This window comes from Hyla sarda, chromosome 13, assembly GCF_029499605.1.
Source record: "Hyla sarda isolate aHylSar1 chromosome 13, aHylSar1.hap1, whole genome shotgun sequence".
Taxonomy (NCBI): Eukaryota; Metazoa; Chordata; class Amphibia; order Anura; family Hylidae; genus Hyla; species Hyla sarda.
Window position 1 is genome coordinate 36,227,426 of NC_079201.1, and position 14,796 is coordinate 36,242,221.

General features: G+C 43.4%; 1 protein-coding gene across 1 annotated transcript in view; it reads left to right on the forward strand.

Moving 5' to 3' along the window:
• Window positions 1-3,446: 3,446 nt before the first annotated feature.
• The window catches only part of ARMC7 (armadillo repeat containing 7), a 47,238-nt gene continuing 35,888 nt past the window's right edge, over window positions 3,447-14,796 (forward strand). Inside the window, exon 1 of the mRNA XM_056550305.1 lies at window positions 3,447-3,594. Within this exon, the coding sequence (XP_056406280.1) occupies window positions 3,510-3,594 (85 nt within the window). The 5' untranslated portion in view covers window positions 3,447-3,509. The remainder of the gene's footprint in view (window positions 3,595-14,796) is intronic.

The window sequence follows — 14,796 nt, forward strand, 5'->3', positions numbered from 1 at the left end:
GCATGCCCCCAGAGCAAAATTTGCTTTCAAAAAGCCAAATGTGACTCCTTCTCTTCTGAGACCTGTAGTGCGCCAGCAGAGCACTTCTCACCCCCATATGGGGTGTTTTCTGAATCGGGAGAAATTGGGCTTCAAATTTTGGGGGGTATTTTCTGCTATTACCCTTTTTAAAAATGTAAAAATTTTGGGAAACCAAGCATTTTAGGTAAAAATTTTTTTTTTTTTTTTAACATATGCAAAAGTCGTGAAACACCTGTAGGGTATTAAGGTTCACTTTACCCCTTTTTACGTTCCCCGAGGGGTCTGGTTTCCAAAATGGTATGCCATGTGTTTTTTTTTTTTGCTGTCCTGGCACCATAGGGGCTTCCTAAATGCGGCATGGCCCCAGAGCAAAATTTGCTTTCAAAAAGCCAAATGTGACTCCTTCTCTTCTGAGACCTGTAGTGCGCCAGCAGAGCACTTCTCACCCCCATATGGGGTGTTTTCTGAATCGGGAGAAATTGGGCTTCAAATTTTGGGGGGTATTTTCTGCTATTATCCTTTTTAAAAATGTAAAAATTTTGGGAAACCAAGCATTTTAGGTAACATTTTTTTTTTTTTTTTAACATATGCAAAAGTCGTAAAACACCTGTAGGGTATTAAGGTTCACTTTACCCCTTTTTACGTTCCCCGAGGGGTCTGGTTTCCAAAATGGTATGCCATGTGTTTTTTTTTTGCGGTTCTGGCACCATAGGGGCTTCCTAAATGCGGCATGCCCCCAGAGCAAAATTTGCTTTCAAAAAGCCAAACGTGACTCCTTCTCTTCTGAGACCTGTAGTGCGCCAGCAGAGCACTTTTCACCCCCATATGGGGTGTTTTCTGAATCGGGAGAAATTGGGCTTCAAATTTTGGGGGGTATTTTCTGCTATTATCCTTTTTAAAAATGTAACATTTTTGGGAAACCAAGCATTTTAGGTAAAACATTTTATTTATTTTTTTACATATGCAAAAGTCGTGAATCACCTGTGGGGTATTAAGGTTCACTTTACCCCTTGTTACGTTCCCTGAGGGGTCTAGTTTCCAAAATGGTATGCCATGTGTTTTTTTTTTGCTGTCCTGGCACCATAGGGGCTTCCTAAAGGTGACATGCCCCCCAAAAACCATTTGACGCTCCTTCCCTTCTGAGCCCTCTACTGCGCCCGCCGAACAATTAACATAGACATATGAGGTATGTGCTTACTCGAGAGAAATTGGGTTTCAAATACAAGTAAAAATTTTCTCCTTTTTACCCCTTGCAAAAATTCAAAAATTGGGTCTACAAGAACATGCGAGTGTAAAAAAGGAAGATTGTGAATTTTCTCCTTCACTTTTCTGCTATTCCTGTGAAACACCTAAAGGGTTAATACACTTATTGAATGTCATTTTGAATACTTTGGGGGTGTAGTTTTTATAATGGGGTCATTTATGGGGTATTTCTAATATGAAGACCCTTCAAATCCACTTCAAACCTGAACTGGTCCATGAAAAATAGCGAGTTTGAAAATTTTGTGAAAAATTTCCAAATTGCTGCTGAACTTTGAAGCCCTCTGGTGTCTTCCAAAAGTAAAAACTCATAAATTTTATGATGCAAACATAAAGTAGACATATTGTATATGTGAACCCCCAAAAAAAATATTTTGAATATCCATTTTCCTTACAAGCAGAGAGCTTCAAAGTTAGAAAAATGCAAAATTTTCATTTTTCTCATCAAATTTTGGGATTTTTCACCAAGAAAGGATGCAAGTTACCATAAAATTTTACCACTAAGTTAAAGTAGAATATGTCACGAAAAAACAATCTCGGAATCAGAATGATAACTAAAAGCATTCCCGAGTTATTAATGTTTAAAGTGACAGTGGTCAGACTTGCAAAAAACGCTCCGGTCCTTAAGGTATAAAATGGCCTGGTCCTTAAGGGGTTAAGGACACAGACAATTTTATTTTATTTTATTTTTTTTTCCGTTTTTTTTCCTCCTCGCCTTCTAAAATCCATAACTCTTTTATATTTCCATTCATAGACCCATATGAGGTTTTTTTGCGTGACCAGTTGTACTTTGTAATGACCTCATTCATTTTAGCCTAAAATGTATGGTAAACCCCAAATTTTTTTTTTGTGTAAGGAAATTTAAACGAAAATAATGTAGCAAATTTTGTAGGTTTCGTTTTTACGCTGTATACTTTACGGAAAAAAAATACATGTTCCGGTCAATACGATTAAAATGATATCCATGGTTACATACATTTCTATTATTGTACTGCTTACAAAATCAGTAAGTTTAAAATTGCCCTATTTTGGCCACCTCTAACGCTTAGTTTTCCGTATTAAGGGATGTGTGAGGGCTCATTTTTTGCGCCATTATCTGTAGTTTGTTTTAGTACCACTTATGTGTATGTGGCTTCTTGATCACTTTTTCTTGATTTTTTTTTTTTTGCAGTTTGATGTGAAAATTTAGGACTTTTTTTATTTTTACATTTACGCCGTTCACTGTAGGGGATCATGAACATCATATTTTTATAGTTCGGACATTTACACACGCGATGATACCAAATATGTCTATCTTTTTTCATGCTTTTTTGTATTAATATGGGGAAAAGGGGTGATTTAAAACTTTATTGGGGAGGGGCTTTTTCACTTTTATATTTTACTTATTGTAAAAAATGTTGTCCCCATAGGGGACTATTTATAGCAATAATTAGATTGCTAATACTGTTCAGTGCTATGCATAGGGCATAGCAATGATCAGTATTTTCCCTGTCATTCTTTTGTATGTATCGGCCCTGGACATATGTGTACTTCCCCCGAATTTACCAATAAGGTGCAAATTCTTTAGAGATTAGATTTACGGTGATACTGTGTGATTTTTCACATTTTCGCATTTAAAAACCTGCAGTTGTAAGCCATGTGAACATAACCTATTATAAAGGTTGTCTATTAACATTGACAGTCTTATATCCTATTTTCAAAACCTGTGCAGTTAAGCGGTGCAATTTCCCATAGAAAGCAATCAGATTGCTTCTTTCATTCATCAGAGGCCTCTTTAAAAAAAAAATCAAAGAAGCTATCTGGTTGCTATGGGCAACTGCACACATTGAACGAGCTATAACTTAGGGTAACAAACGCTTCTGCACACGTCAATGGTTTGGGAACAAGGAAATGATAAATCATTGGGGCCAAAAGTAAAAGCAATGAACAATCTTTGTGAATGCATGATAAACGGTAGGCTACTAGCACTAAATAGGGTGTTACCGCCATCTAGCGGCCATTTCCATTACCTACGTTCATCAAGGGAACAAGCAGAGCGGCCCAGGTGCCTAAGCCCTGTTCTCAGCATTTCACTTCGGCCATGTAGTAAACCATGCGTAACTATAAAAACTAAAAGAGTCTAAGCTAGACCAGGACCTTACAAGGTTCACTTCCGCTAGGAACGTGACGTCACGTCCGCTCAATCTGATGCTGATTCTTACCGGTGCCCTGCTATTCTGCGGGAGAAGATGAGCGGCGGGCACTGCGCAAGCGTAGATCGCTTTCAGTATTTGCAGTCTTTGGTCACAGAGTTCCAGGACACTGATAGTACAGGTGAATAAGTCGTCTCCATACAGTTCCGATATGTGAAGACAGGACAGGAGTGTGTCTCATATATGCACTATATCGGTGCTTCCCAACCAGTGGGCCTCCAGCTGTTACAAAACTTCAACTCCCAGCATGCTAGCCAAGCCCATGCTGGGAGTTGTAGATTTGCAACAGCTGGAGGCACCCTGGTTGGGAAATATTGCACAATACTATAGGAAAAGAGACAGGGAATAATGCATTGTAATGTACGGCTCTGTTCATGTCAGCATAATTGTGTTCTGTGTGGTTGGCACATAAAAGATCTCCCAACATTTACAAATGTACACTGCTCAAAAAGATAAAGGGACACTAAGATAACACATCCTAGATATGAATGAACTAAGCATATTAAATACTTTCATCTTTACATAGTTGAATGTGCTGACAACAAAATCACACAAATTATCAATGGAAATCAAATTTATCAACCCATGGAGGTCTAGATATGGAGTCACACTCAAAATCAAAGTGGAAAACCACACTACGGGCTGATCCAACTTTGATGTAATGTCCTTTAAAGGGGTACTCCGGCGTTAAGACATCTTATCCCCTATCCGAAGGATAGGGGATAAGATGCCTGATCGCGGGGGTCTCACCACTGGGTACCACCATGATCTTCCATGCCGCACCCCGTTAGAATCAGTCCCCGGAGCGTGCTGTCACCCCCTCTCCCATAGGCTTGCATTGAGGGGATGGAGCGTGACGTCACTATGCTCGCCAGTAATCAGACCCGGAGCTAGCACACTCCGGGGGCTGATTCTAACTGAGTCCGGCGTGGAAGATCACGGGGGTCCCCAGCGGCGGGAACCCCGCGATCAGGCATCGTATCCCCTATCCTTTGGATAGGGGATAAGATGTCAGCGCCGGAGTACCCCTTTAAAACAAGTCAAAATGAGGCTCAGTAGTGTGTGTGGCCTCCACGTGCCCGTATGACCTCCCTACAATGCCTAGACATGCTCCCGATGAGGTGGCGGATGGTCCCCTGAGGGATGTTCTCCCAGACCTGGACTAAAGCATCTGCCAACTCCTGGACAGTCTGTGGTGCAACGTGGTGAATGGAGCGATACATGATGTCCCAGATGTGCTCAATCGGATTCAGGTCTGGGGAACAGGCGGGCCAGTCCATAGCATCAATGCCTTCCTCTTGCAGGAACTGCTGACACACTCCAGCCACATGAGGTCTAGCATTGTCTTGCATTAGGAAGAACCCGGGGCAAACCGCACCAGCATATGGTCTCACAAGGGATCTGAGGATCTCATCTCGGTACCTAATGGCAGCCAGGCTGCAAGCATATGGAGGGCTGTGCGGCCCCCAAAGAGATGCCACCCCACACCATTACTTACCCACCGCCAAACCGGTCATGCTGGAGGATGTTGCATGCAGCAGAACGTTCTCCACAGCGTCTCCAGACTCTGTCACATGTTCTCATTGTGAACCTGCTTTCATCTGTGAAGAGCACAAGGTGCCAGTGGCGAATTTGCCAATCTTGGTGTTCTTTGGCAAATGCCAAACATCCTGCACCGTGTTGGGCTGTAAGCACAGCCCCCACCTGTGGACGTCGGGCCCTCATGGAGTCTGTTTCTGACCGTTTGAGTAGACACATGCACATTTGTGGCCTGCTGGAGATCATTTTGCAGGGCTCTGGCAGTGCTCCTCCCTGCATAAAGTCAGAGGTAGCAGTCCTGCTGCTGGTTTGTTTCCCTCCTACGGCCTCCTCCACGTCTCCTGATGTACTGACCTGTCTCCTGGTAGCACCTCCATGCTCTGGACACTACGCTGACAGACACGGCAAACCTTCTAGCCACAGCTCGCATTGATGTGCCATCCTGGATGAGCTGCACTACCTGAGCCACTTGTGTGGGTTGTAGACTGCGTCTCATGCTACCACTAGAGTGAAAGCACCACCAGCATTCAAAAGTGACCAAAACATCAGCCAGGAAGCAAAGGAACTGAGAAGTGGTCTGTGGTCACCATCTGCATAACCACTCCTTTATTGGAGGGTGTCTTGTTAATTGCCTCTAATTCCCACCTGTTGTCTGTTCCATTTGCACAACAGCATGTGAAATTGATTGTCAATCAGTGTTGCTTCCTGAGTGGACAGTGTGATTACACAGAAGTGTGATTGACTTGTAAGTTACATTGTGTTGTTTAAGTGTTCCCTTTATATTTTTGATCAGTGTTTAAGGCCGGTTTTGCCAGGATCTATTATGCCATAAATTCAGGTCATTCTGGTACTTGTCATAATATGGATGCAAAATTGTGCCCATATTATACTTGTGTCAAACTGGCCTAAGGTTATGTCCAGATGGTGAGCTTGTTGTATACCACAAATTTTTGTGCATTAATTGAGCTTTACCTCAACCTGCTGTGGTTTTGTACCAATTTACAGTTAACCTGGTCACCCACACTAAACCCAATACACGGGGTTATAGCATGAGTTACCAGAAGTCCACAAAGCATTTACTTTCTACAATCGGTCCAGTGGTTCCTGCGATATGGGCTCCAGAAGATCTTTGGCTATATTCAGTCAATTACGCGCAGAAGGTGGGGCCCTGTAAGCTGGCTGCCTTGCCTCGGTCCGTTTCCTAATAAAGCCACCCCCTCAATTAACACACATCTTCAGCGGCTCCATGTCCTAGTGATGTGAAGTCACCAGTCTCGTGAGTGCTCCGCTCTGTAGCAAGCACAGTTCTCACGTATTTTGACGTGAGAGCTGTATATATTCTGCCGGTGCATCCGCTCTTGCTACAAAGACCTGAATGGAGGGGGCGTGGTGTGGAGTCATGAGGGGGTGTGTCGTGACGTCATGACCACGGCCTCCTGAACCCAACTTATTGAGCATAATTGTTTAGAATGCCGGGTGTCTGCACGGAGATCGCGTGGGGTCACAGTTCACAGCAGCTGGACCCTCAGGATCAGACATCTTATCCCCTATCCTTTGAATGGGGGATATGCTGTCTAGCAAGAGAGTACCCCTTTAAGGGTAGGCTCTCTCAAAATGCAGACACACAGGGCTTCCTGGCCACAGCCCTGTGTGTGCAGTGAGGTTTGGAGGCTGGGGGAGCGCACCAACATAACTGTGACATGCTCGCCCCGCCTCCAATCTTACCTCACACACAGGGCTGTGGAGGGGAAGCCCTGTGTGTCTGCTCATAGTGAAATACACAGTGTATTTCCTGCTGCCTGGCAGATTTATAGCAGTGTGAAATATGCTGTATATGCGCAGTGTGTCATCCTACCTAAAGGGAATCTATCATCAGCATCAACCGCACTAACCTATACTTATAGAGTTGCAGTGTGGGTGACACTGATGACAATGGAGCTTTGTTTTTTAATCAGTACCTCTGTTTCTGCCTTATTTCAATTATCTAGGTATGCAAATAAAGGAGCTTGGTGCACATAAGGTGTTCCCAAGCCCTGAGTGCACTGCAACGTCCGGTCGGCATCCTCATTGCAACGCTGATCCTCCTCCACTGTAAAATAGAGTTCAAATTTGCATCTAGACCCCTCTCCTCCAGTGTGAAATCTACCATGAGCAGAGAGGGTAGATGCAGAGTGGAGCTCCATCCTGGAGGGAAGTGGGGCGTTACTATGAGGATGCTGTCCGGAATGTTGTGTTTCTGGCAGGGCTGTGGAGTCGGTAGATAAATGTTCCGACCCCCGACTCCCCAGTTTTTTGTACTTCTGACTTTCCGACTCCTCTGTATTAATATGCAAATGTATTTTATACATTCCTTGAAGGAAAGAAAGGCAACATACATGTCATTACCACAGGACTACTGGCTGGGAAGATAAGTCTACTGTATTGAACAGTTTGTGTGCTGATCTGCTGCTGAAGATAGGGCAGTGGGAGGATCCAGGAAGGGGCATTTATTATAAAACATGATTTCCCTAGTAGAATCCCATAGTCATGTTTACTTAATCCCTTATCAGTGATAGGCTAGGTTACCCATGGGTTCCATGTAACAGCAGAACACAACACTATGGAAAGTATAAGTATTGCCGCTCCTAATTGTGCGTTGCGTGCCATATAGTGAAGCACATGAAAAGCACGCTTCTTCACGGTCACTTAATGTGTTCGTTTTGTGGTTACGTGAGGCACTGCATGCATTGGTCTTTATTCTTACAGTAGAGAAGTCATTAATTATAACTTTTTGTGAATTGGGACATTCCAATCTAAATTTAGTCTGAGTCGGTTTGCTGACTCCCACTCCAGGTAACCAAAATTTCGTCCGACTCCACAGCCCTGGTTTCTGGACTTTTCTAAGGCATTTAAAGAAGAAGTCTCATGCCCCGTAGTACAGAAAAACTTATCCCCTATCCGCAGTATAGGGGATAAGTTTTAGATTGCGGGGGGTCCGAGCGCTGTGGCCCCCTGCGATCGTTTGTGCGGTGGAGCCCCGGCTCTCCCACAGAGCGGCGCGTCACGACCCCCGCCCAAAGCGCCGTCACGCCCCCTCCATATATCTCTATAGGAGAGCCAAAGAGGGCTCTCCCATAGAGATATATGGAGGGGGCGTGGCAGACCCCGCTTTAGGTGGGGGTCATGACGTGCCGCTCTTTGGGAGAGTCGGGGCTTCGGTGTACAAACGATCGTGGGGGGGCCACAGTGCTCAGACGCCCCACGTCCCTTAAAGGGGTAATCCGGTGAAAAACTTTTTATTTTTTTTATTTTTTTTTTTTTTAAATCAACTGGTGCCAGAAAGTTAAACAGATTTGTAAGTTACTTCTATTAAAAAATCTTAAAGGGGTTCTCCGGTGCTTACACATCTTATCCCTTATCCAAAGGATGGGGATAAGATGCCTGATCACGGGAGTCCCGCAGCTAGGGACGCCGTGATCATGCACGCGGCACCCCATTTGTAATCAAGCGTGTTCGCTCCTGGGCTGATTACAGGTGACTACAGGGACAGCGGCGTGTGATGTCACGCCTCCGCCCCCATGTGACGTCCCGCTCCGCCCCTCAATGCAAGCCTACGGGAGGGGGTGTGATAGCTATCACGCCCCCTCCCGTAGGCTTCCATTGTGGTATCACCGCGTGCGTAAATGTCCGAACTATAAAAATATATCATTATTTAAACCGCACGGTCAATGGCGTACGCGCAAGAAAATTCCAAAAAAGCATATTTTTGGTCACTTTTTATACTTTTAAAAAATGAATAAAAAGTGATCAAAAAGTCCGATCAAAACAAAAATTATACCGATAAAAACTTCAGCTCACGGCGCAAAAAATGAGTCCTCATTTTTTTTTATAGGGGTCAGAAGATGAAATTTTTTAAACGTATAAATTCTCCTGCATGTAGTTATGATTTTTTTCCAGAAGTACGACAAAATCAAACCTATATAAGTAGGGTATCGTTTTAACCGTATGGACCTACAGAATAATGATAAGGTGTCATTTTTACAGAATTATGCACTGCGTAGAAACAGAAGCCCCCAAAAGTTACAAAATTGCATTTTTTTTTTTCGATTTTTGTCGCACAATGATTTTTTTTTTCCCATTTCACCGTGAATTTTTGGGTAAAATGACTGTCACTGCAAAGTAGAATTGGTGACGCAAAAAATAAGCCATAATATGGATTTTTAGGTGGAAAATTGAAAGGGTTATGATTTTTAAAAGGTAAGGAGGAAAAAACGAAAGTGCAAAAACTGAAAAACCCTGAGCCCTTTAGGGGTTAAGGACGCAGCCCTTTTTCACCTTAAGGACTGAGCCCTTTTTCGCAATTCTGACCACCGTCGCTTTACGAATTAATAACTCCAAAACGCTTTTACCGAATATTCTGATTCTGAGATAGTTTTTACGTGACATATTCTACTTTGTTTTGATGGTAAATTTTCGGCGTTAATTGCATCCTTTTTTGGTGAAAAATCCCAAAATTTCATGAAAATTTTGAAAATTTAGCATTTTGCTAACTTTGAAGCTCTCTACTTGTAAGGAAAATAGATATTCCAAATAAATTTTATTTTTATTCACAAATACAATATGTCCACTTTATGTTGGCATCATAAAATGGACATATTTTAGCTTTTTGAAAAAATTAGAGGGCTTCAAAGTAGAGCAGCAATTTTCAAAAATTTCATGAAAATTGCAAAATCTGAAGGGACAGATGTTACAGAACTACAACTCCCAGCATGCTTGGGCAGTCTAGGCATGCTGAGAGTTGTAGTTTGGCAACATCTGGAGGGCTACCGTTTGGGCACCATGTTGCAAAACTACAACTCCCAGCATGCTGGAAGTTGCAGTTTGGCCTTCCTAGTGGTTGCCACAGTAAAGATCACATTACTTTCACTTTCATTCCCCCCCTGGTTTCCCTACCTGAGCCAGGATCCAGCAGTCGCCAGCGACGATCGTGGCTCCCCAGGCATCTTCTCCTCCAGGTAATGGCCTCCATCTTCTCTCCATCTTCCCCTCGACATCCAGGGGGTGGGCAGAACAGGGGGTTGCCATGGCAACCCACTGTCCTGCCCTGACATTGGTCAGAATCAGTTCTGCCCAATGGCAGGGGATAGGAGGAGATCGCAGCACTGCGACCTCACTCCTAGCCCTCAGGATGATCGGGGCTGTCCCTGACAGCTCCGATCATCCCTATTTTCCGGGTGATCGGGTCACCGGAGACCCGATCAGCCCGGAATAGCAGAAAATCGCATGTCTGAATTGACATGCGATTTTCTGCGATCACCAACATGGGGGGGGTCTCAGGACTCCCCTCGGCGATGTGCCGGGATTCCTGCTGAATGATTTCAGCAGGCATTCCGGTCCGGTCCCAACCGGCTAGCGGCGGGGACCGGAATTCCCACGGGCGTATGTATACGCCCCACATCCTTAAGGACTCGGGATGCAGGGCGTATGCATACGCCCGGCGTCCTTAAGAGGTTAAGGACTCAGCCCATTTGGGCCTTAAAGGAGTACTCTAAATCAAAACATTTAACTGCCATTAGCAATCATTTATCAAGTTATACAATAGTGTAAATTACCTTCATAACCTATATAGAAAGCATACCTTGTTTTCACGTAATCCGGAAGTTCATCCTCTGACTGTGAGCTATGACGTACGTTCCGCATGTTCTGGCCATCTGTCGCCATCTTTGTAACGAAACGTTATCATTTCTGTGATCCTCCCTGCAGTCTGCCGGCCCCCACAAGCCAGAGTCGGTCCCTCCCCCTCTGAATATTCATAACCCCTCTCATTTCCTCAGCCGGCATTCGCTCAGCTGTGGAAAAGCCTCCCTAACCTCCCTCCTATCATGCTGCGAGTCGCGCGCCTGCGCACTCAGCAGCATCTTTGGCCCGGGCATGTGATTACTTTTGTCCAGTAATATAACTGATAGTTACTTCGGCGTAACTATCAGTTATATTCACAAAGCAACTTATGCATATTGTAATGTGTAGAGAACAAGTTCCATGCGCATTCGTACCCGACCATACAAACCAATGTTTATTGAGAAAAACAGTTCCATTACATCTGTGAAGACATACCATTGCCATTGTTTTTGATTTTGCTGCTCCGGTCCACGTGTGCTACAGCGATGTGAGCATAGTATGCTTACATTACTGTAGCCAGCGTGAGCCGGGTGCAGCGATTGTTAAATGATTGGATGAGGCAGAGAGGGAGGAGATGGCGTAGTGGATGGGGGTGGTGGTTAGGGAAAGGGGAGGCAGAGAGGGGCGTAGTGCTGAATATTATTAGGGGTGGGGAGCTACAGTGAGGGAGGGCTTGAGACCAGAGGAACAGGCAATATGAATGCTGGGTAGCATCAATTATGACGTCACTTTGAGACATACAGTACCCGGAAGTAAGAGAAATTACAGCGGGCTGTAACGGGAGAACCGCTGGACCGATTCGGGAGATCAGCACCTCTATTTAAAGGTATTTAGATACCCTATTCTATGGGGACATTTTTTTCAATATCATAGTACTCCTTTAACCCCTTAAGGACCGGGGTTTTTGCATTTTCGTTTTTTGCTCCTTGCCTTTAAAAAATCATAACTCTTTCAATTTTGCACCTAAAAATCCATATGATGGCTTATTTTTTGCGCCACCAATTCTACTTTGTAATGACGTCAGTCATTTTGCCCAAAAATCTACGGTGAAACGGAAAAAAAAAATCATTGTGCGACAAAATTGAAAAAAAAAAACGCAGTTTTGTAACTTTTGGGGGCTTCCGTTTCTACGTAGTACATTTTTCGGTAAAAATGACACCTTATCTTTATTCTGTAGGTCCATACGATTAAAATGATACCCTACTTATATAGGTTTGATTTTGTCGGACTTCTGGAAAAAATCATAACTACATGCAGGAAAATTAATACGTTTAAAATTGTCATCTTCTGACCCCTATAACTTTTTAATTTTTCCGTGTATGGGGCGGTATGAGGGCTCATTTTTTGCGCCGTGATCTGAAGTTTTTAACGGTACCATATTTGCATTGATAGGATTTATTAATCGCTTTTTATTCATTTTTAAATAATATAAAAAGTGACCAAAAATGCACTATTTTGGACTTTGGAATTTTTTTGCGCGCACGCCATTGACCGAGCGGTTTAATTAATGATATATTTTTATAATTCGGACATTTCCGCACGCGGTGATACCACATATGTTTATTTTTATTTACACTGGTTTTTTTTTGTTTTTTTTTATTGGAAAAGGGGGGTGATTCAAACTTTTAATAGGGGAGGAGTTAAATGATCTTTATTCACTTTTTTTTTTCACTTTTTTTTTTTTTTGCAGTGTTATAGGTCCCATAGGGACCTATAAAACTGCACACACTGATCTTCATCATTGATCACTGGTTTCTCTTAAGAAACCAGTGATCAACGATTCTGCCGCATGACTGCTCATGCCTGGATCTCAGGCACTGAGCAGTCATTCGGCGATCGGACAGCGAGGAGGCAAGTAGGGGCCCTCCCGCTGTCCTGTAAGCTGTTCGGGATGCCGCGATTAGCCGCGGCTATCCCGAACAGCCCGACTGAGCTAGCCGGCAACTTTCACTTTCAGCCGCGCGGCTCAGCTCTGAGCGCGCGGCTAAAGGGTTCATAGCGCGCGATGCTGCAATCGGCGCTGCGCGCTATTAGAGGTGGGTCCCGGCTTTACTATGACGCTGGGCCCGCCGTGATATGACACGGGGTTACTGTGTAACCCCGCGTTATATCAGAAGAGCAGGACAAAGGACGTACCGGTACGTCCTTGGTCCTTAAGGGGTTAAGGACTCATTTTTACGTTTTGTTTTTTTCCTCCTCGCCTTCAAAAAATCATTACTATTTTATATTTTCATCCACAAACTAGTATGAGGGCTTGTTTTTTGCGCGACCAGTTGTCCTTTGTAATGACATCACTCATTTAACCATAACATTTATGGCACAACCCAAAAAAAATACTATTTGTGTGTTTTCTTTATTCTGTGGGTCAATTCGATTAAAATGATACCCAAGATTACATACTTTTCTATTATTGTACCGTTTAAAAAAAAAAAAAAATCGCTAACTTTTTAACCAAATTAGTGCATTTAAAATCCCTCTACTTAGCTGACCTATAACTTAATTTTTTTTCATTTTTCCGTTTAAGTGGAGGTATGAGGGCTCATTTTTTGAGCCGTGATCTGTACTTTTTTTTAAATGCCACATTTGCATATGTAAAACTTAATACATTTGTGGTAGCCTGGGGTTGTAGGGCATAAGGGGTGTTGCGGTTCTGTATAATAAAGGGCGCTTTTAACCCTTGTCACTCGTGACGCCATGGTGAGGGTTAAAACTCTGTAGTGATGCTGGGCCTATCGTCACCCTTCCCAAGAGCGATAGGTGAGTGTAAAATAAATGGATTGTCCACAGCAGTGCTGAACTTAACCCCTTAAGGACCAGGAGGTTTTCCGTTTTTGCACTTTGTTTTTTTTTCCTCCTTACCTTTTAAAAAATCATAACCCTTTCAATTTTGCACCTAAAAATCCATATTATGGCTTATTTTTTGCACCACTAATTCTACTTTGCAGTGACATCAGTCATTTTACCCAAAAATGTACGTCGAAACGGAAAAAAAAATCATTGTGAGACAAAATTGAAAAAAAATACGCCATTTTGTAACTTTTGGGGGCTTCTGTTTCTACGTAGTAAATTTTTTGGTAAAAATGACACCTTCTCTTTATTCAGTAGGTCCATACGGTTAAAATGATACCCTACTTATATAGGTTTGATTTTGTCGTACTTCTGAAAAAAATCATAACTACATGCAGGAAAATGTATATGTTTAAAATTGTCATCTTCTGACCCCTATAACTTTTATATTTTTCCACTTACAGGGTGGTATGAGGACTCATTTTTTGTGCCGTGATCTGAAGTTTTTATCGGTTCCATTTTTGTTTTGATCTGACTTTTTGATCACTTTTTATACATTTTTTTTTATGGTATAAAAAGTGACCAAATATATGCTTTTTTGGACTTTGGAATTTTTTTACGTGTACGCCATTGACCGTGCGGTTTAATTAACGATATATTTTTATAGTTCGGACATTTACGCACGCGGTGATACCACGTTTATTTTTATTTACAATGTTTTATTTTTTAAATGGGAAAAGGGAGGTGATTCAAACTTTTATTAGGGAAGGGGTTAAATGATCTTTATTAACACTTTTTTGTTACACTTTTTTTACTTTTTTTTGCAGTGTTATAGCTCCCATAGGGACCTATAACACTGCACACACTGATCTCTCATGCTGATCACTGGCGTGTATTAACAAGCCTGTGATCAGTGTTATCGGGGCTTGACTGTTCCTGCCTGGATCTCAGGCACGGAGCAGTCATCCGCCGATCGGACACCGAGGAGGCAGGTAAGGTCCCTCCCGGTGTCCTGTAAGCTGTTCAGGATGCCGCGATTTCACCGCGGTGGTACCGAACAGCCCGACTGAGCAGCCGGGATACTTTCACTTTCGCTTCAGACGCGGCAGGGTTAATACAGGGCATCACCGCGATCGGTGATGTCCTGTATTAGCCGTGGGTCCCGGCCGTTGATCGCCACCAGGACCGACCCGATATGATGCGGGGTCACCGCGTGACCCCACAGCATATCGCGGGAGCCGGCAGAGGACGTAAATATACGTCCTTCGTCGTTAAGGGGTTAAAATGTGACCTGTGCTGTCCCGTGACTCTGTCATTGATAGAGCCTGACTGGACTAGG